General features: G+C 42.7%; 1 protein-coding gene across 1 annotated transcript in view; it reads left to right on the top strand.

Annotated features, from left to right (window-relative positions):
- The window catches only part of LOC144829104 (cadherin-9-like), an 836522-nt gene that overhangs the window by 642562 nt on the left and 171128 nt on the right, over positions 1-22832 (top strand). Inside the window, exon 6 of the mRNA XM_078687908.1 lies at positions 12738-12925. Coding sequence (XP_078544034.1) covers positions 12738-12925 — 188 coding nt within the window. The remainder of the gene's footprint in view (positions 1-12737; positions 12926-22832) is intronic.

The following is a 22832-nucleotide window of genomic DNA, read 5'->3' as shown; positions in this document are numbered from 1 at the left end:
TAACAGGTTGGGTACGCCCACTTTGTATGTCATTAGCGATAAATATCGCTGACATGCAAAGCGGGCCCCAAACCGCTCGCTATCACCTACAAACTGTCGCTAACTGCTGTTAGCGACAGCTTGCTAATAGGGCGCTGAAATTATCGCCGCTTTAGCAGGAAAAAGCCCAGCTAAAGCGGCAATAAGGCCCTTGATAATATGCCACAGTATTCTTGGCATTTAGGGGCCGATTAGGATGGCGGACGGACTTGCGTCCATCCGCCATCCCAGAGGTGGAGGGACCGTCCGCATGGGCTGCGGCGGTCCCTCCGTGCAAATTAGGATGTGACAGCCACCCTGGCGGTCACATCCTGGATATTTAACATTGCGGCGGGTGCTGCTTCAAGCAGCACCCGCCGCAATGTTAAAAGTGCATGTTTCACATTTACATGCACAAAGCGGCAGGCACCGCGCGGTGCCTGCCGCTTTGTGCATGTAAATACTGGGGGGTACCATAGGTACCCCCCATGTGCACCCCCCACCCGCCTACACCCTGGGGGCCCGCAACGGCCCCCCAAAATCAAAAGTACACATGCTTTTCCACGGCGGAAAAACCGCCGCGGAAAAGCATGTTTACAAATGCATCCTAATTTGGCTGGCGGTGTCTGATAGACACTGCCAGCCAAATGAGAGCTTTTCCGCCGCGGTTGTAATCCGACCGCGGCGGAAAAGCAGCGGACAGAAACCAAGACCCACCAGCCATCGTAATGCGGCGGTGGGTCTTTGATGACTCCGCAGAGGATTTTCCGCCTCCTCCGGGCCGGAGGTGGCTTCCGCCGGCCCGGAGGAGGCGGAAAATCCTCCATCCTAATCGGCCCCTTAATTTGAGCGCCATTTTGAAGAGTCGATCTACCCTTGCATTCATTTTTATGTGTGGGAACAAATCACAACAATAGTGCACCATCTTAAAATTGTCATAAATTCATATAGAAACATTTACACATAATGTTACACGGTTTTTGGGATTATATTCATCAAAATCCAAAAATTAGATATCCCAGCAATAAACCACCTCATTTACATATGTTTGGCACCATAGAAAGAAAGCGTGACAGGCAATTTAATACACGAGTGGGCTAAATGTCCACTAATAGGAGCGGTCTCATGAATCACGTTATACCAAACATTCAGGAAATTATCAAAATAGTCCTGAAAGAACAATGCTTGTTCTTTATGGTCAACCCTTTTGTGGTAGACTAACTTGGGCTTATTAGACACAAATCCTAGTAGCATTACCAATTCTTTAAATATATGCCAGTTTTTCAAGAAAATATTGAAGATTTTGCCACTTTGTGCTTTGCATTGAGTTATACACACGAGCACTAGCGTAGGGCACAGGTATACGTCTATTTTGATATGATCACTTTGCCTAAGGTACATACAGATAACTCCGAATGTCTCCGAATTCGTGTATATGCTACTAGATAACACAGCTGAGAAACACTGAGCAGTGGTTGCCTCTCTGTGTGTCCTGCAGCATTAACTAACTCTGAAAAATTCTGAGTTAAATTTATATGCAATAAAATGTGCAAAAACATAAAAACAGATGCACAGCTGTACACATAACGAACGCACCTGTTCATATTATGCCCCAAAGCTTGGAAACACATAGCAATAATAGCTTTTTTGTGTCTTCATGTTGTGCTATCTGCATTTTATATATTATCTAGCAGATTTTCCGAGTTTATGTATGTGCTGTAGGTAGCACAGTTTCGAAAAATAGAAGAATGAAATCATCTGCCACTGTGCAGTGCTCAGAACAGGATTAGGATATGCAACCTAGAAATTAGCTTTGTAAATCTGATATGCACAAAAACAAGTTTTATGCGCCAATCTGTGCAAGGATAGTTCTGAAAAACGGCATAATGAAACAGACCAATTATTTAGTGCACAGTTCACAAACATTTTGCTACGAATGAGCAATAACTAATAATGGGGCACTTTCTTGAAATTTTTATGTACATTAAAAAATATTTTTTTTTATCATCTACATCTCACATTTGAGCACACACAAAATTTACCTACTTATGAATCATCATTGCATCAGTGCCAGCTCTTATTTGGAGAGCTAAAAATACCCAGGGCCCGATGTACCAAATCGAGTGAGAGGGGAGCAGCACAGACCACATAAGCATTTTTGTGTGAAAAAAGGCAGCTTTATTGACACATGTGCATATTACATCAACAACCCTTGGCCTTTGATGAACACAATTATTGCTCGCTTTGCAACATGTTACCTACCACCACTGACCCCCACCCTTAATCATCCCACTCCCTTACATATTAATCCTGCACATATCTAAGTCCTACCATGCTGCACTTTGTAAAATGACCTTCAAATCCCCTTACCACGTAACCCGCATCTAATAACATCTAACTACCTTAACTGTTTACATTATATATTTAATCTCCTACCTTAACCTTGTGTGTCCTTAGTGACACCTCCCCATTTGTCCTAATTCTCTACATGACAACAACAATAACTTCTCAAAAATGGTGGCAAATTATTTGCTGGCCACATTGCAACTGTCTCAGTGACAACAATTAACAAAAAAGCATCCCTTGTGCACCTGTACCGACAAACAAACCACAGGTAGAGAAAGAAACACTAGAAACCCAATTAAGATTTGGGAGGTAAGGGGAGAACATCTTCATCCCTGGCCGAGCCCATGGGTCTCCCTCCCACACCACTGCTTACGAAGTCCCGCCACGCTTGGGTGTATAAACACCTTGTGGACTCTGCCACCAGTTGGAACATCCTCCATCTCCTTCTGCCTGCAATCCCGCCGGCATTGGTGTCTTGGCCCCGTTCGCCTACATGTCCAGTCTATGGAACCTCTCCCACAAAGCATCCGCTATGTCATTGTCCCCTCCACATACATGTTTCACCCTGAACAAAATGTAATTCCTCAAACAGCTCAAAACGAAAACTCGCAACAACTTCAGTACCTGTGCCTCTCTGTCTGACTGCCTGTTAATAATGTGTACCACTGCCATATTGTTCACCCTGAACTGAACTTTCTTGTGCTCCAACTCTTTCCCCACAGCCTTAAGGCCACTATCAGTGGAAAGAATTTGAGGAACACAATGCTCCGACCTCCTTGTTTCCAATGGTCAGGCCACCTACCTTGCTAGTACAAGCAAAATCCTATGCTGCCTGCAGCATCAGAAAAGATTTGCATATCCAACTTGCACTCCTGGGGGGCTGCTAACAGGACACCACTGTAGTCTTCCAAAAAACGTGGCCACATGTGCAAATCCTCCCTCCTACCTGCTGACAGTTGCACATGATGATGACAGAAACAAACCCAGTCACCTACAAAAGGTCCAGCCTACCCTAACCACCATGCATGCAAAGTTCAAATGGCCCAATAGCACCTTTACCTCACAAACTGTCACGTTCTCTTTAGCCAGCATGGGGTCAAACAAAATGTGAATGGCCACTTTCTTTTCCAATGGTAAGCGTGCTTCTATAGCCACCAAATCAAGTTTGATGCCCTGTAACGACAGGATTGTACTAGGGTCCATGGTCTTTTCAAGGTCCAATGGCACTCCTATGTCTACCATGAGCTCCTGGAACCTTACCAACTGCTGCTGGCAGTCCGCAGTGCTGGGTCGACCAAAAAATAAGAAATCATCTAGGTAATGTGTCACCTATGTGTGCCTCCTGCATTTTGTGCCATTGTAAGAATGAGCTAAAGTGCTCAAACAGTGCGCATGAGATTGAACATCCCATAGGCAGAGCCTTGTCCACATACCATAGGCCTTCAAATTGTACAGCCAACAACTGGAAATCCTCCGGGTTTACCTAAAAAAGCTGAAAAGTCGATTTGATATTGCTCTTGGCCATGTCTTTCCGCCATCCAGTCTGCTACATCAGGACCATTGTAATGTCCATAGAGGAATAAGAGACTGTGGCAGTGTCCTCTCTCATGAAATTGTTCACTGTGTTCCCCTCTGCCCATGATGGATGTTGTATCAGTCAAAACTGTCCTTTCTATTTCTTGAGCACCACTCTAATGGGTGACACGATCACAAAGTCATGAAACAGTCCCGCCATCCATCCTTTCTCGACCCACCATTGCTGTCTGGGGCCTTTATATCCCAGTATGAATGAACACCAGTGAAAACTCTCTCCCAATCTGCAGAGGTTAATGGGCAAACAAGACCTTTCCCACAGCCCCGTAATTACCCCTTCCCCGCCAGAAATTTGCGTGTTGAGCATATTTGAAGTTAAGGAGTTTCTTCTGTGAATGGAAGAATCCACTTTCTCTCAAAGCCATTCGAAATGAACACGGTTTTCTTTTAAGAAGTTGATCTCTGTTTATATGCAGTTCAAAGTAAGGGCGGGAGTGGAGTAATTCATCTTGCAGCAGTAAAAACAGACCAGATATTTAGAGATTCACAGTGGAAGGTGGTGTAGTTCACAGAGAGAGAACTTGAAGGACGAAGCGGAAATGCAAGGTTGTGCTTATATTAATGGCATCTATGTCGCCTGGGGTGCAACTCAAGTAGAACGTTTTTGATCTGTGATAATAGTGCTGCACTTGAAATAAATGTCCTTGTTTCTGTGGAAAAGCTGATGTATTTCAAGATATTATGCCCCTTTAACATGATGTTGATTTGACTGCTGGCTTGTTCCTTCGAGAGTTAGCCTGGAGTACATACAGCAAGGGTGTGTCACACCTACTCGTGACAAAAACTTAGTGAATCAAGGCCCAAATAGTTGGTCCAGTAAATCTTGGTTCAGTCTTGAAATTAAGGAGTCAGTCGGCAGAGGTGCAAGAGTACCCCACACCTATTTGTACCAAAATGTTAATGACATGGACCTAAATATTTATAGTCAACGAATCACGTGCACAATGTATTTGTATTGTGATAAATACAGTCAAACTAAATATTATATATTGGATACAATACAAATTGTAAAACATGCGAACCCAGCTACACTTAAATTCAGTAGAAATAAGTGGCTTTCGGAATAAAATAATGCTTACAAATATGCCAGTAAGCTATTGACAATACAAACAAGAGCGCCATTGCACCTCCTTTGTGTGACTGGAATGTCTCTACAATCTAATAGGTGATTATTGATAGAGGAACAATAGTGACACCTTGGTGCACAAATGCTATCCTCTAAGGATTTTTCCTTTTTCTATGTGTACTGTAGAATGCAGCTCACTTAGAAAGAGGAAACAACGAGCAGAAATAAAGATATTTCCCTGATAACGCCTCCCCTGAGAAGGCGTACTATTCTTGTTCATTCCCAGATCTACCAGTATTGGTAAACCTGGGAATGCTTCAGAATCCATGGGTAAATGCATAGGAACACCCAGCTTCCACCCATAGAATGTCTCCCTTGGGCAGAGTAACGGGACAGCGACTCGCACTGCCTTGCATTACCTGTCTTTTCTGACCTAGTCCTTCCACCCGAGATATATATATATATATATCCTCCAACAACTGTTCTGCAATTAAGGACGCACTCCTTGAGTTGGTGATAAACAAACCATTTATTTAAAGAAACTGGCATCCTAGTCCGATCTTTAAGGTCCTCCTGCCTTACGCGTTTCCGAGCATTCTTGCTCCTTCGTCAGAGGCATTTGAAAACACATCAATAATCCGCTCCCACAGTTCCCTGCGTACTTGCTCCTTTTATTGGCCCCTGGATTTTATTCAGGTGCACGTCGGAGCTTGTATTTACTTTTTCGCCATTTTCTACCCTCCAGTGGGTTTTATGTGCTTTCAAAGCTTTACAAGGACAAGTCTTACGCCCTCCAGTGTGCCTCAGATTAGCATTCCAGTTACTCAATTTTAAATTAACTTGTGCCGATTTCAAATTCCGATCAAGTTCAGAACTGCCAGATCCTTTATGAGTTTGTCAGGGCGGTGCGATCCTCCACGGCCGAACCCACTGTGCATTTATATCCTCCAACAACTGTTCTGCATTAAGGACTCACTCCTCGAGTAGTTAAACATACCCCTAAGATGGTCATTTGCCGAGCCATCCCATAAAGGGGAAACAGTGACATCACTTCCTGTTGTTTTATTTCTTCTGTATTAGCCTAGCTGGCTGTACGTTGGTAGAGTAAGTTAATTTTTATTCTTTTGATATCTTTAGTTTGTTCCTTGTTATATGGATACTAGCAGCCCGTCCCGACGTTGTCGGGGTATGAAATAGAATGTGTGTAATGTGTGTATTTGGCAAGGCCAATTTATCTTAAAATCTCGCGGTAGACAACATTTTTTGTGTCATTAGAATAGGGACGGAGAAGGGCCAGCTGCAGCCCTGGTTGATGTTAACAGGCACGTGTAATTGATGTAGTGATCCACCGCCTGAGCCCGGCTACAGCCCTGGTTGATGTTAGCAGGCGCGTGTAATGTCGTTGAATAAGAGAGTTATCAGCCACGAGTAAATCCGTTTAATGATAGAGTTCAGTGACAGCGAGTAGGAGAGGCTGCAGTAATTGTCCCCGCAGACACGCTCATTTGCGTGTTCCCCTGCTTGAGGCCCAGATGCAGGCCTGTTTGATGTTAGCAGGCGCTTGTTCTCCCGCTTGAGGCCCAGCTGCAGCCCTGGTTGATGTTATCAGGCGCATGTAATTAGTGTACTGATCCGCCGCTGGAGCCTGGCTAGAGCCCTGGTTGATGGTAGCAGGCACGTCTAATTTCGTTGAATTAGAGAGTTCAGTAACAGCGCACAGGAGAGGCTGCAGTAATGTTACTTACCAGGTCTCCAGCTCTACGCGTTTGTCATGCCCCCAGCACACGGCCACAGCAGACGATCTTCTGATTAATGTACGACCCACATGGCATGAAGGGCGGAACGTAGCACACGCCCCCAGGGTTTCTCACGCCCCCAGCGTATATATACCTTCAATGGAGGAGTTAAACGTCATGATAGGTAAAGCTTTGCCTAAACATGACTGTCCTGTCCCTCCTAAAATTCCTCAGCTTGTGGAACCTAATGTGGTGGATCCAGCTGAGAATGGTGTGGAGAAGGGTAGAAGGTGACGTTTTCTCCATGGGGAAAAGCTGTCTACTTTGTTGCTCCATCTACGACAAAATTTCGCCCTTCTGGTCCTGCTCCAACTGTAGTTGAGAAGGAGGATGTTTTGCAAAATATCATAGTGCTGAGCCTGAATCAGTCCCACTCCATTTGGCCATTCATAAATGGAGGAAGGTGGACAAGAACACTTTTTATTGTTTTCTCTCTAAAACGTACCCTGTGGAGAACTTAGCAGAGAAGTTTCCACCTATAGTTAAGGTGCGTAACAACATGGCTGGGCTTACAACCCACAGTAGTGTTATTTCGGGTGACTCCTTGCCTCTGGATGCATTGGCCAATAGGTAGAGACTGCTTTTAAGTGCTCTTATGCAGCTACAAATTTTGGTATTCGTGTGCATATCTATTCTAATTATGCTGAGCAACTATTACTTAAGGATTTCCAATCCCTGGCTGATCAGTTGAAGGGTAGTGAGGATCCTTCTGCCCTGTTGAGTGTGATGGAATAGGAGGTTTGATGTTAGTCAGACCTGTCGTTTGATAATCTGTGTGTATCACTGACTGCATCTGGAGATTTAATGGTGGCATTGCGCAAGCTTTCGATGCAGTATTGGAAGACTGGCCCAGAATACCACTAAGAAAAAAATGCCCTTTGATGGTACTAAATTGCTTGGGCAGCAGTTAGAAGCTCAGGTCAAAAAGACTGCAGAGAACAAAAAATTGCTGGCTCTTGTTGGTCTGCTTTCCAGTGTAGGGGGTTTGGTTCCAAGAAGGCCTTTCCTCCTCCTGCTAACGGGGCATATCAGGCCTTTTGGGGTTAGGGTCCTGGCCCAGTTGCTGATAAACCCTGGTTCCAGCTAGAAGTTGGTGTTTCCACCCACAACCCTCTCCTAATGCATGACTATCAAGGTTTACCACCAGTGGGTGGTCGGCTCCTGTTTTTCAGGGAGGTTTGTCAGCATTCTGTCCCAGATCAGTGGGCGCTCAAGTTAGTTTCAAAGGGTTTCCACCTAGAGTTTTCAGTCGTACCTCACACTTTCCTCAAGTCAACGCCTCTTCATCGATATTTAGTGAAGTGTCAGGCTTTGTTGGATGGTACTCAAATATTGGTGGAAATATCTGCGGTGGTTCCAGTTCCTACTCCAGAGAGAATAGAAAGCTTTTATTCCATTCTCTTTTTGGTGCAGAAGCCATCAGGAGATTTTCAATCAGTGTTGGATTTGAAAGCCCTGAATTGGTTCCTGGTTCATCAGCCTTTCAAGATGGTCACCCTGCAATCCATATTTCCTTTCCTGATCTAAGGGGATTTTCTGGCATCACTAGATATGATGGATGCATATCTGCAAGAGACGTTTGTTCTTCCTCACCATTGCTACCTTCAGCTTGCTGTTGGCGGACGGCACTTTCAATTCAGGATTCTTTCCTTTGACCTAACCTCTGTACTGAGGGTTTTCACCAAGTTGCTAGCACCATTGGTGGGTATCTTGCGTGGTAAATGTATTAACCTTTTCCCTTACCTCAATGATTGGCTAATTTCCTCTTCTTGTTTTTCCTAGGCTCAAGCCAGTGTCAAGGAAGTGTGCAATCTGCTTCTGACTTGTGTGTTCCTGTTGAATAATGCAAAGTGACGTTCACACCCAACTCAGACTTTGCCATTTCTAGTAACCAGGTTCTGCATGGAGAGCTGAGAGGTGTTCCTCTCGGAAAAGAGATGCCTCCGGTTAATTATGCATCATCAAGATCTGTTGGCCTTGACTTCAGCCTCTGCCAGGATTTGGTTGAGAAGTCAGGGAGAGATGGCATACTTGTACACTGTGCTTTGGAGCAAGGTGCATTTGTATCCTCTGAGGCACCATCTCTTGGCTCATTGTCTCCCTCAATCTCCAATGTATGAGACGTTAATTCCAGTGACGGCAGAGGTCTGACTGGCTCTCCATTGGTGGTTGCAACCAGACTCTCAGATCAAGGAGGTTGTCTTGGATCCTCAGGTCCTGGTGGTGCTCTCCACAGATGCCAGCAAGTTTGGCTGGGGGGCAGAACTGAGCACTGCTTCAGCTCAAGGGAGGGCAGGCAGAGAGGTGCCACTGTTACTCCAACTAGTGGGAACTGGCAGTCATTCTGAAGGCTTTGCTGTTTTTCCTTCCTTTGACATGGGGGTCAGGCTGTCTGTGTCCACACAGACTGTAAGTAGTGAGATTGTACCTGAATTGGCAGGGGGGAATGGTTCCTGCCTATTTTATCTGGCTCAAGAGATGTGTTTGTGGCCAGTGCTCAATATCCTATCCTTGAAGGCTGTTTGTCTTCAGGGGAGAGGGAATGGGCCAGGTGAGCAGGAGGTTTCCTTGATCAGTGTCCCAATATCTGACGTTTTTCGAGAGCAGGTTTTCAGGTGTTGAAGTTCCATTGTTGGACCTTTTTTGCAACAGAGGAGAATGTGCATCTGCCCCAGTTATGTTCCCTGTTGTCCTTAACATTGGCATGGGGTGGATGCTCTGTTGTTCAGGTGGCCAGCCGCTCTCCTGTATTGTTTTCCGCCAATTCCTCTTCTTCCAGAAGTCCTGCAGAAAACCCAGAAGGTCCAGGCAACAGTCATTCTGGTGGCTCCAAAATGGATGAGAAGGCCTTAGTACTCTCAGATATTACTTATAGCTGTCACTCCTGCCTCAATGTTTCCTCTTCAGTCTCTCTGTTGTCCCTTCCATTCTTCTCAGCAGCCATGCTTAGGTGTCCGAGCCTGGCTGAGTAGTTGCTGAAAGGTTAGCTCTTATTCAGCAGTGTTGTTCTACGGAAGTGGCAGATGTAATTTACTTGGCAGACCCTCCTGCTACAAGGAAGTCTTATGTCCGCTATATATGCAATATGGAGAGGAGGTGTGTGGCACATGATTTGGATCCTATTCACGGTGATCCCTTGAGGATTCTTGATTTCTTGCAAGAGGGTTTTGTCCTTTGCCTCGCTGTTTCTAACATCAGGGCTCAGTGGGCTGCAGTCTAGGTGGTTAGGTGAACAGGGTTTGCTAGACTACATTCTTCCATTTCTAAGCTGCTGCATAGTTATTTTTTTTCTGTGCCCTATTTGATCCCCTATTCCTTCTTTGAACTTGCCATTAGTCCTTCAGCTCTAACGTCCACACTTTTTGAACCTTTGTAGTCAGTGGACTTGAAACTTCTCACTCAAAATGTGTTTTTTCTTGTGGCTGTTTGTTCAGGTGGAAGGGTTTGTGAGATCGAGGATCATTATCAGTAGCTCCATTTATTAGGTTGCTGGAGGATAAGATGATTCTCTGACCTAGTTCAGCTTTTTGCCTATGGTTGTGTCTAGTTTTCACACTGATTCAGATATTGTCCTTCCTGTGCTGTTGAACTTACGCACTTTGGATTTGCATGGAGCTTTATTGATTTACTTGGAACAGACTTTTTCCTTTCGTAATGTGGATGCCTGGTTCGTTACTTTTGGGTTGTGGACTAAGAGTTCCACTCCTTCCACCTCTTCTATTTCTAGGTGGATTAAGTATGTTGATTGTGAAAGCTTATAAAATTGCTCAGCTTCAGGTTCCTCCCCTGGTTCACGGTCCATCTACTTGTGGTGTGTCTGCTTTGTGGGCCTCTTTTTGGGGGGTTTCTTTGACGGATGTTTGTGCGGCGGCTACCTGGAGTTCTCCCCATTCTTTCCTTGATTATTACCGGATTCAGTGGGGCGGATATTTTTCTTCTTCTTTTGGTGAATCTGTTTTCTGTTCTGTTTTGAGTTCTTTATGTTCCCATTGTTCATGCCTGTATTAAATTTTCGTTTGTTTGCATAATTACAGTGTGCCCTGCCCCCCTTGTATTTTTGAGTTATATAATCAATCTTGATACTTGGGCATGATCTTGTGTATAAGGACTGCATCAGAGAAGACACTTGAGGAACCAATGCCCTGTTTACTTACCGGTAATATTCAATACTCCGAGTCCAGATCTTCCCTGATACAGTCTGGTTCCCGTCCTCGCTCCCATAGGTGGGATTGATTATGTTTTGTTTATGCTTTATGTTGTGTTTTTACTTTGCTTGGTCTTTCCACAGGAAGGCATGTCACTGTTTCCCCTTTATGGGATGGCTGGATAAATGGCGGCCATCTTAGGGGAATTATTTTTGTCAGCTAGAATATGTTCTGCAGTTGGAGATAAATCTTGGGTGAAAGGACTGTGTCAGGCAAGACCAGGACTCAGAGTAATGAAGATACTGGTAAGTAACCGAGGCATTACTCCAGATTTACCAAGGTACACAGGGCCACGCAATGTGGCCCTGCGTGGTTTCCTTGCATGGCTTGGTAAATCTCATTGTAGGTTTTGCACCACACTGCACCCCTTTGTGTGGCGCAAGGGCGATGCAAAACCTTTGATAAATATTCCCCAAAATACTCCTTAAAAAACTTACACTGTATTTAGGACTGGTTTAATTTACAATCAATCATGCTTCATGTATCACTTCCATGGGATCATCTTCACTGATGTTTCGAGCAGAGACTGTAATGGCCTGCTTCTGAACTCGCACACATTCCTTCCTATGAGCCATATGTACGACGAAGTGGCGGAGCGTGTCATTAGCCACCGGGGCTTAACAACACGCTCCACGACTTCGGAAACGCAAGGCTGCACCATATTTACAAGAATGTGTTGCAGCCTTGCATTTCCCCCTGCGATGGCGCTAAGTTTCACAACTTAGCACCAAGGCAGGCACCCGTGCAAGGGTGTCTGAGGGCAGGGGAGGATTGGTTATGTGTAGGAAGGTGTCCCTTCCGGCACATAGCCAATCCTAAAATGCCATTTTGTAACTTTCATGTATGCTGCTTCATGCAGCACACATGAAAGTTACAAAATGGCATTTTTAAAAAGGTTTGTTTATGTACAGGAAGGGACACCTTCCTGTACATAAACAAACATTGACATTTTGCTTTTACCATGTGTGCTGCACAAGGCAGCACACATAGAAAAAGCTAAAACGAGGAGAAATAATGCATTTCTCCTTGTTTCGCCACGTTAAGACCATGGTTTTCCTGTTCTTAAGTTTGGCACTGCCTCCTATGTACGCCACCCTTGTACATAAGTGGCAGCGTCAAATACAATGGGTGTTGCGGTGGAACGCCCACTACAACACCCACTGCACGCCCCTTTCACGCTAAACATAGCGTGAAAGGGAGCCTTATGTACAAGGCAGCATTAAGCCATGTCAAGTGGCTGAACGCTGCCTTGTACATAAGGGAAGGCCCCTATCGCCATGGGAAAGTCATCAAAAGTGACGTTCCCGTGGCGATAGGTGCTTGTACATATGCCCCTATGTCTTTACCAATGTGGGTCTGTCTTCAAGTGATCAAACTATTATCCACTGCTCAGGTACATGGAACCAGCGTCGCCATTTTGGATGTACAACAACAAACAGCCTACTGCTCCCTACATTTATTTGTCCAGAAAGGCGGAAGAGGTATTCATTTATCCTCGCTACTTCTTATAATAGCAAACATATGTTTGTGTTATTTAAAGTGTCTGTCTACAGATTTAAAGAGGTTTGTACTAGAAACGTGTATTCTTCGATTTACCACTCACGAATGTATTTTTTTCTCCCAGCTTTTAGGTGAATACAAACTATATTTAAAACTATATATGTTAGTACGACATATTTAGTGTCGTAAGTGACATGACAATTTTCTTTTCAGGTACTTACCAATTCACTGCACCAGAATCCGCTGCCATCGGGACGGCTATTGGTAGAATAAAAGCCAACGACATTGACCTAGGGAAAAATGCTGAGATCGAGTACAGCATCACTGACGGAGGCGGAGCCGACTTGTTCGATATCGTCACGGACAAAGACACTCAAGAAGGAATCATTACTGTCAAAAAGGTACTTTTAAGTCCTTGTTCATTACTAAAGCTTGCACTTTAAATTTAAGGTTGTGTCAGAATTTATCGAGCAAATATGTTACTGTCAAATCTATCGCGCCATTTGCAGATACAAGTATTTAGCTTGTTGGAAATATTGCTGCCATGTGGAATTGGATATACCAGATTTGTATGATTACTGAATTGCATCATAATATTCTCTCTGTGTAGTTTTTGTAATTTTACACGTTTTGGGCATTTGTACATCTTTATTGTATATTTGTTTCTGTTTGTGGTGATTTTTGATTACACTCAATGGTTATCCATCTTGCTATTCTTTTCATGTTGCTCAGTACCTAATATTGTCCAAGTTTAAGTTGTTCTCTTGGTGACAAGATGGAACGAGGTAAGCACTCACATCAGTTACGACATGCTTGTCATAAATTTCAACCCTTCATAGGTCAGCTCAGCCTTTCATCATTGTAAGGTCGGCAAATTTAGTACCATTAAGTTGGGTCGTGGCAACTGTTGTTATGTACACCATGTAGAAATGGCAGAAGTGCAATATGAAGTGCTATATAAAAATACTCCATTATTTTAATGTGTGCTGCTGGAGTAAATCAGGGGCAGATTCATCAACCCGTGTGCCACCACAAAGTTACAGAAAGCGATGTCAAGCATTGCAAAGTGTTGCTAAAATGATTACTTTCTTACTTTCTAGCACAAAACCTTTTTTGCTGGAAAGTAGCCAAAAAAGTAGCTCAAATATTGCTTTATGCTACTTTGCATCATGAGCCATCCCACGGCAGGGAAATGGGCATTTGCATGCTACCACTCATGGTTGTTGATACAAAGCCATGTTTATTGACTTAGGTAGACAGGGACTGGGGCCAAAAAATAACTCCACCGTGAGGCAGAAGCTAACATCGAGAAATATTTTTCTTGCATTGGATGTGTGTTGCACTATACAGTGCACAGCTAATGTGTGAAAAGTTAAACTAATCATTTAATTTTGTTCTGGAAAGGTGTCCTTCCTATACAAAACCTATGGTACACATCATGCACATACCTTTGCACTATGGTGCAATGGTGTGTGTATAGCACTATTTCTGTGCCAATGCTGAAAAAAAGAGCAGCAGTGTCATATCTTCGATACGGCTCTGCAACGGTCTCTCCATCCTTGTGCAATGCAGCACAGCAATTGTTAGTGCTATTTTTAATTAAATGTGGCACTCGGTGTTATCATTTTTATTTATTGATGGAAAATCAGTTTTTCTCTGGTTCTAATATAGCCTGATAGCCCACTGTAGCAGGCTATACCTGCCAGTAACGGCTTCGGCTCAGGCCTTTAACAAGGGAGCGGGTCTTTAATGCCAGTATAGCCTAGCTACAGAGGGCTGTAAGGCTATTAGAAAACTCCGTCACTAGAGGGCAGAATATTCTAACAAATAAAACAAAGGTCTCATGGAGCCTGAGGGGATTAAAATCCCCTTGGGCTCCGTGAGGCCTTTGTTCACAGCTCCCAACATTCCAATGTTCTATTGTAGATAAGCTATGTAGCTTATGTCACATGAATGGCAGTGCATTAAGAGTAAAACTGAAAAAGAATGACTGCCAATTCTATATTTACAGTATCATCGTATACTAATCATGGAGGCTGCTGCTGAACAGTGTGTACTTAAAGATACTTTCTGGCAGAAATGGATGACACATCCGGGGCAATGCCAAGGGGACCATGTACAAGAAATTAAATGGGCTGTCTGGTGCATGATGTCAAAATAGGTTTTACAAGCCAAATAGAGGTCATCAAATAAAATAAATAATTGTTGATGGAATACATTAAAGGATGTGGACAAGCTTTTAACTTTAACTAACTGGCCCCTTTAAAATGGATCACTTCACCACAGACATCTACAACGTGTCAGAGGGAATAAAGCCCTTCCTGGTATAGTTGAAGGCTTTGCTCAAACTTTCTGAAGGGCTCACAGCCATCTCATAAGGTCGTTTTGGTGACCTAAGTGGATGTGGTAAACGTGTACCTAACCAGTGCAACAGGGGCTTAATGGTTCTTAGAATAGTGAAAATTGAGGACACTCTTCTTCAGGGATTTGAGAAGTAAAAACCAGATTTCACAGTAGTGGACAAATGGGGTGCCCTGAACCAACCATTGTTTCTTACAACAGTAGTGGGCAATGATGGGCGCACGATGGACGATCAATCTGTGTAATATTGCTACAAATACTTCTGACATCCAGAATCTCTGTCTTTGAAAGATTCATCCGTTATCGGGTGTGACTCCGACAGTCGCAGAGGGCCAACAGGCACCCACCAGTATCGGGCTATGATAAAGCAGTAATTAATTATGTATTCTCTATTAAAATATATGACAATATTGCCATCTAAATGCTATCTTTATAATTTAAATATGAGCATTGACATAAATGAATCGATCTCTTTAACTTTCTTTGGCACAATACAAAATGGTCATAAAAGTACTTAGAAAAAGCATTTGTCATAAGAATTCATAGGTACACCACAATATTAAAATATATTGGGATACCACAATATTAAATTATATAAATAATATGATATAAAAATAACTTGAAAACCACATGAAATACATTACAGTACTATGCTTTGCCTGAGAGGTATAGCAGCCCAAATATAAAGCCAAACTCTTAGACAGACCAAAGGTTTCATTAATGCAAATATACTTTTCAAAGCAATTCTGTAGTGCCTGATGTTATTCTCAAGAAAAAGTATTTTTAAGTAGTATTTCTTCAAACATTCATAAGAACTACAAAATAGCATACAGTGCTGTGTGCTTTGTGCTGAGATACCATAGCAAGGACAGGGTATAGTGGCTGATGAATGCTTTTTCATTTCAGGGAAGGCGACCAAATGGTGTACAGTACCCAGCCGTAGTCTGTTTAACACGAAACAGTGTTGGGTGTTAGTCACCCAGGTCTAATAATGCAGACATTCCTCCAACAAATTATTTGATACATATGAAATGAAATGAAATTAAATGAAATGAGAAAGGCATTTGTAAAGCGCGTGGTTACCGGAGGGCATCCCAGCGCTATCAGTGTCGCCCTTAAGCTATAAGCAGATCAAGGAAAAAGGAAAGTTTTACAATGTTTTCTGAAAATCAAATAATTGGGTTCGAACCGTATGTGGTCAGAAAGGTGATTCCATATAGAACTACAGTATGTTTCTTAAATTCTTCAAGTGTTCTATGCTCCTTTCTGTAATTCAGAAAGGTGCTCTTAACAATGTTTTTTTCCAGGGAGAAACAGCTTGCAGGGTTGGTCACAATAGGTAGGTCTAACAGGAGCTTATAAAAAACTTTTATATAAGACAGCCAGGGTATTTCGAGTGCATGGTCAAGAGCTAAACAGTCAGTTATAATTGACTTTGTAAAATTTGTTTCTGTTTTCAACCATATAGAGTACCAACGTAAAGAGGGTTTTAGAGCTAGTGTATCCTCTAAAATATGTATCTCAGCCTCTTTATGTATTATAAAGGACTAGATTACCCATCGCGCGTTGCTGCGATCTCAGAAGAAAGGAAATTTAAGGAAACTTGTTATGATAACATTCAATTTACATTGTGTCATTTTCATTGAAACTTATTCATTTTAATATGGAAAACATTTCAAAGTGTTGTTTTATTTCTGTTTTTTTATTGGAGTGCTTGTGGATACACGATATTTTTTGTTTTTCCGTCTGGTGCGTAGACGAATAAATCAGAAGGTTTTCCGACGCGTGAGCTGGCCACATACAGTTGTCCATGTGAGAAGCACGGATTCTCCAAATCTAGTCCACACACTTGCAGTGATTGTCCTTGTTCTTTGTTGATGGTCATTGCAAAAGCGAGTCGTACCGGAAACTGTAAACGTTCAGTATTGGAAAGATTATGAGGCCCCTGGGGTGCCGGGGGGCCGATATTTAACACATTTTTCTCTCTTTTTTTTTTGCCAGAAACCTTCTTGGGAGTGTACTCAACAACTTCCCAAAGTTTCATGCCGATCGAATGAATGGTGTAGTAATGCATAAAGGACAAGCGGACATACTTTGTTTTTTATATATATAGATGACGCAACAGATGTTTAAGAAAGTGGGACTTTTGCACCTGTAGTAGTTGGTTGTGAGCATAACCCCACAAACCTAGTAGATTTCAATCATTGCCTTAATTAGGCATCTGCCAATCTTGTTAGGAAACCTGATTACTCCCTCACAAACTCTGCTCAATTTCATTTATGTGCTTAAAACTTGTTGAACCCAGGATCCACTGCCCGTGAATAAAATCCCTAGATAGGAGAAGGAATTGACATTACCAATAGGGAATCCCTCGATATAAAATGTCTTATGTTTCTGCATTTTCCACACATACTATCAAAAAGGTCTTTGTCTTATTGATTTTCATCTTCCTAGAATCCATGAAGTGCCCAAAGGTGTCCATCAATTTTTTTAAGCTGGCATGTGTCCTAGATAGTAGGACAGCGTAGTTGGCATACAATAACATTGATACAGGGCGTCTACCCACAACAGGGGCATAGGCCTGAACTGTCTGAAGTGAGTCAACTACCCCACTAATAAAAAGTGAAAAGAAGAGCTGTGGTAATATGCAGCCCTGTCTAATACCCCTCTTGATTTTAAGTGAGGTGGAACATTCCCCATTAGGGCCATACCGCATCGTCCCAGAGAGATTTCTATAAAAATGTGCTAATTATGGGCCACATGTATCAACGTTAGGAATAACAATGACCGAATTGTGATTTCTTGTGAATCACAATTTGGTATTCACTATTCGAATCTATGAAACTCCAAGAGTTTCATTTAGCAATCCCTAAGGGGTCGCAAATCAACCTACCTCATTAATATTAATGAGGTAGGTCGCAATTTGTGACCCCCTAGGAATTGCTGAAATCACTGGAATTTTGGTCTGCTGAGGCCAGCAGACCACCATGTCGATGATTGCTTTACAATAAAGTAATAAGTGTTTTTAAATGCAGCCTGTTTGCCTTAAGGGAAAACCGATTGCGATTAAAAAAGAAAAATGAAAAGTTTTCACTTCATTTTTTCAGAGCAGGCAGTGGTCCGTGGGACCACTGCATGCTCTCAAGAAACATTTTCACCACCATTCCCAAAGGGGAAGGGATCCCTTGAGGACCCCTTCCCATTTGCACATGGGTTTCCACCAACTTGAAGATGGTGGTAAAATGCAAATATTTTGCGACTGCATTCACAGTCACAAAACATTCATAAATATCATTACGATTTGGTATTTGGAAGGGAAGTCCAAAACACTCCCCTTTCCAAATACGAATCATAAACTAATTTTGCAATTTGGCAACAGGTTACCGAATCTCAAAATATGATTTGCCTTTTTGTTCTTCTGCAAATGGGCCGATTCTGCGAATCGGCCATTTGTGGAATGCAAAATTGTTTGCTACATTTGGCCCTATGTTCCTAGCGGTGACAATCATTGTGGTCCAGAGTAGAGTATGGTCAACCAAGTCCAAGGCATTACTGACATCAGTCAAACGAAGAAAAAGGGAACCTGACTTAGCTTTGGTATATTCCCAATAATTAATTCCCCTGAGTTCTCCTAAACCCAAACTGCACATCAGAAATAATGGAATTACTCTCTGCCCAATCTTCCAATCTCTCCATAAGAACCTTGCCCATCAATTTAGCTGAAGAATCGAGGAGGGAAATTAGGCAATAACACCTGGGTTCAGATTTGTTCACTTTTCACTATGGTTGATACTGTTGAAGTCCGATGGAAGTACTCTCCACAGACTAGAGTCCTGGGGCATACCACCGACCCTTCTACATTCTATAGTCCAACTCCACTCGAAAACATGGATTAGAATTAAGCTGGGTGAAGGCTCCCACGTCTCTAGGAAGATCAGAACTAATAGTGGTGTCAAACAAGGCTGTGTGTAGGCCCCTCTCCTTTTTAACTTGTTCATATCGGATGTGTCCCCAATACTTGATAGCGTTAACTGCCACCCCCCTCAACTAGACAGAACCTGCATCAGCAACCTGCTGTGTGGCGACGATTTGGTGTTGCTAAGCCAAACTAAAGTAGGCATACAGAAGATACTCGTTGAATTGCTCCCCTACACAACAAGAAACTCCCTAGAGTTGAACTTGTGAAAACAAAAACAATTTCTTTTCGGAAGCACAAGAGGTCACGCTGAGGGTGGCATTTCAACAATGCTAAGCTTAAATCAACACCCCCCTACAAATACCTGGGAATCTTTCTTGTTCCTAGATGTTCATTCATCAAGCAGAAAGAAGCATTAAAGGCCAAAGCTTTGTCACTAGAGGCCACCGCTACGAAACGGTCAAAACAGCTACTTGGCCCAAGTCTCACCCCAATGCTCAAAGTGATGAAGACAAAGATAACTAATTCTTTGTCATACAGGCACAAGATCATGAGGGGCTCAACAAGCACTTTATTGAACAACCTAACCATCAAAATTTATAAACGTGCTTTCCGCCTGCCAAAATCAGCTTCGCCAGCCCAAGTCCATCTCAAATTAGGCCTAGTAGACCATCATGGCATGAAGACTGGCACGTTTATAAAGGTTTGCAACAGATTGCGCCACACCCGGGAGGGCTCCTAGGAGGCCAGACTTTGGAAGGAAATATCGAAAAGCCCTACTAGCCAGAAATATCGACATCATTTGTATCACAGCCTACAATTACTTGGCGTTAAGGAATTCTGGGGAACAAATCCATCACAGCCGGCCCTAAAGGCGATCATCAAGAAGAGCGTCTGGCACTGGTCCTTTCATTCTGACAGGGCAATAATATCAAAGAGGAAGCACGATGGGCAGTGCTTTCCAATTTTAAACCAGGTGTTGAGTCACCCTACTTAGCAAGCACGTTTCCACTTTACTGGAAACACATTTTTTTAGCACTGAGGATGGGTGAATGGCCTTTTTTGAAGAACCTTCCTGAATGGCATTGTTCTGACAATAGTATTAAATGCAGGATGTGCTGCTGTTCCTCTGAATCCATTAAACACATAGTCTGTGTATGTCCCGCAATGCTTACAGACAGACGTATCTATTGCGAGAAGAATGGATCAGGTTAGAAGTTCGATCATGCCGCCAAGCGATAATAGCTGCCTTTAACCCGGGCAACACGAAGCTGAACATTGGGTTCACCAAATTTGTCAGTAAAGCGTCAAAACTGTTGCAAAATACTAGAGATGCTGAATCTCTCTTACTTGAGCAGAGTGGCATTTTGTCTACAGGTCCTACAACAGAACCTTCGACTGTTGATAACTACCGATCTGAATCTAACTTTTAGCTGAATTTTAACTGCTTACATTGTTTTAGCGAATTGAAAGAAAAACACAGTTTTGTAATTTTGTATTGAGTGTTTTTTTCACGAATGAACTGAACAAGTTTACATTGTAATGGTTTTAAGAAATCAAACAATACAGTATTAATAGTGGTCAGGTGGATGAACAATAACACCCTTAAACTTAACTGATAAAACAGAGGTGCTTATGATTGGGCAACCCAAGAGTGCATGATCCTCTGTATGGTGGCCAGTAGAGTGGGCTATCCCCAATTCCTAGTACAACAGTAAAGAATCTGGGTATTCACACTGGTAATACTTTCATGTTTTACCCGAAGATAAACAAGGCCTTATCTACTTGGTTCTTTTTATTAAAATGCTGGGCCCCTGGGCTTCCCCGACTACTCCGCCCTTAGACTCTACAGACATGGCCTTGTTAGACTTGCTCTTAACCATTGCAGTTAAAGTCATACTTACAGAATGGATGCCCTTTCAAAATCTATCGTACCACACCTGGTGGGCTTGGGTTTCTTATCTCCATGGGGCTCATACGTCACTCTTAGGAAAGCATTCCATACCACAAATCACTAATAGAGTTTGGCGGCCCTTGATAATTACATGGAACTAGGCTCTCCACTATTGGTTCCTAGTGATCATACTGTAGTCATATGACAGACATCCCAACCTATTTCTCAAACTCCTTCCTCCCTGGTTCTCTATCTACCATAGGCAATACACATACTGTCAAGTTTCTTGGCACAGCTTAACATCATACTTAGTTTTCACTTATAGTATGGCTATTTTCGTGCACTTGATCACATTTGTTCTGATTATTTATATTGCGGACGCATCACTCCATTGTGTCCTTGCTCATCTATTTAACTTCTCGGATTCTGCCGTACCAATTTGTTCTGTGTAATCAACTGTATTTTCATGTGTATCTTGTATTGCATTGGTTTTTGTCTGTATTGCATGTATTTCTGAATGTATGCCTTTCTTATTTCTAACTAATAAAAACTACTCTACACAGCTGCATTTATTACCCTTGTCAAAATTGGGCGCGATAACTCCTTTGAGGCTTTGAATACATCTACTGGCAGTCCATCTGGGCCCTGCGCTTGTCCCTCTAAACCTTTATCAACAGCAAGGGGAACCTCCTCCAATGTGATAGACAGGCGGAGCAGAGGTTTAATAAGATCTCCCATGCTGCTATCTAGTGGGATGTCAAACATAGATGAATTAAAAATGCCACCAAAATGGTTGACTCATGCTTCACAAGAAACTAGTTTAGTTTAGGCATAGAATTTTCCTTTAAGAAAGTGGCATTCATGATATGCCGGAAGAGATCCAAGTCCTTAGTCTCGGATGCCTTGGCTAAATTATCCCATGCTTCTTCTTGTAGTGCCTTTCTTCCAGCTGCAAGTGCATGTCCATAATTCTTATGAAATCGCTTAATTTTTTGCCAGTCCCTGGGACGTTCATGAAGGGCCCTTCATAGAGTTTCGATGCTGGTCAAACCATCCTCGTTTCTCTGTATTATCAGATCTAGAATGTCTTAATAATAGTGAGTTACGGACCTAAATGATTCAATTTATTCAGTGAATAAACATTGAAAGAGACAAAGTAGATCCCTCAGGAACATCACAACTCATCTTCCTTGAAATGATTCAAATGGAGTGAAAACGCAAAACATTGTAAACATCCTAATAAAAAGAAACCCACCCAGTCTGAAACTAGTTCTACTAACCAAGTTTCACTCACCTTTTGAAAAGGAATATTGTAATCTTAAAATATGTGTTTAGGAATTGAACAGTAATGGAATTGCTCTAATGTGAGCACACTTTCCATGAGTGCTGTTACACTAGCACTCTTCAATTCATTTAGTTAAAAACATTGTCTCAAAAGAAGGATTGATAGATTTACAAACTAACGGCCTTATTATGAGTGCCCTGCTTTTTGTCCGTGTATTTTCCCTCAGCCCCCAGGATTAAGGGGTGTCAGTAAGTCAGGGGGCATGAGGCACCGAGGAGGAGATTACTTACCATATTAAAATTACAGAATATAGGGAACATTTTATTTTATTGCGTGGGTGATAACCCTTCTCAAGCAACAACCCAAATCCCTGTCAGGGTGAACCATGTAAATCGCTAAATTAACCTGAGCTTAACCCTTTGGTGGTTTAGCAAAAAAGCAGTCAGGTACCATATTTATCCAGCACACAAACAGTAATATAGTGAAAACACAACACAAGAGAAATACCACACCAATGTAGAAAAGTAGAGTCAAGTCTATCAAAAATAAGGGCGCCAAAACAAATAAAATCCAAGCAGTTCAACTAGAGCTATGAATTGTTAAACGTTTAGGTGTAAAATAGCTCTTAAATGATCAAAGTGCCACCCGCGGATGTCTGGTTGCACAAGACTGGGGCAAAGTCAACAGTCAAGGCTGACTGCAATGGATTGCGGTTCTGCTACAACAGGTGGATTGGGCCTGGTTTCAGCTTACCTTCTGGCACTCCTCTGAGGGTACAAGGCAAGCATCAAGCAGCAGGCAGTCCTCTGGTAGGAGTTGGGCTGTCTCCTGAGGAACAAAGCGGGTCCTGCT

The sequence above is a fragment of the Lissotriton helveticus genome, chromosome 4_1, assembly GCF_964261635.1.
Source record: "Lissotriton helveticus chromosome 4_1, aLisHel1.1, whole genome shotgun sequence".
Taxonomy (NCBI): domain Eukaryota; kingdom Metazoa; phylum Chordata; class Amphibia; order Caudata; family Salamandridae; genus Lissotriton; species Lissotriton helveticus.
Note: the sequence above shows the minus strand (reverse complement) of the source record. Positions and strands in the feature narration are given on the sequence as shown.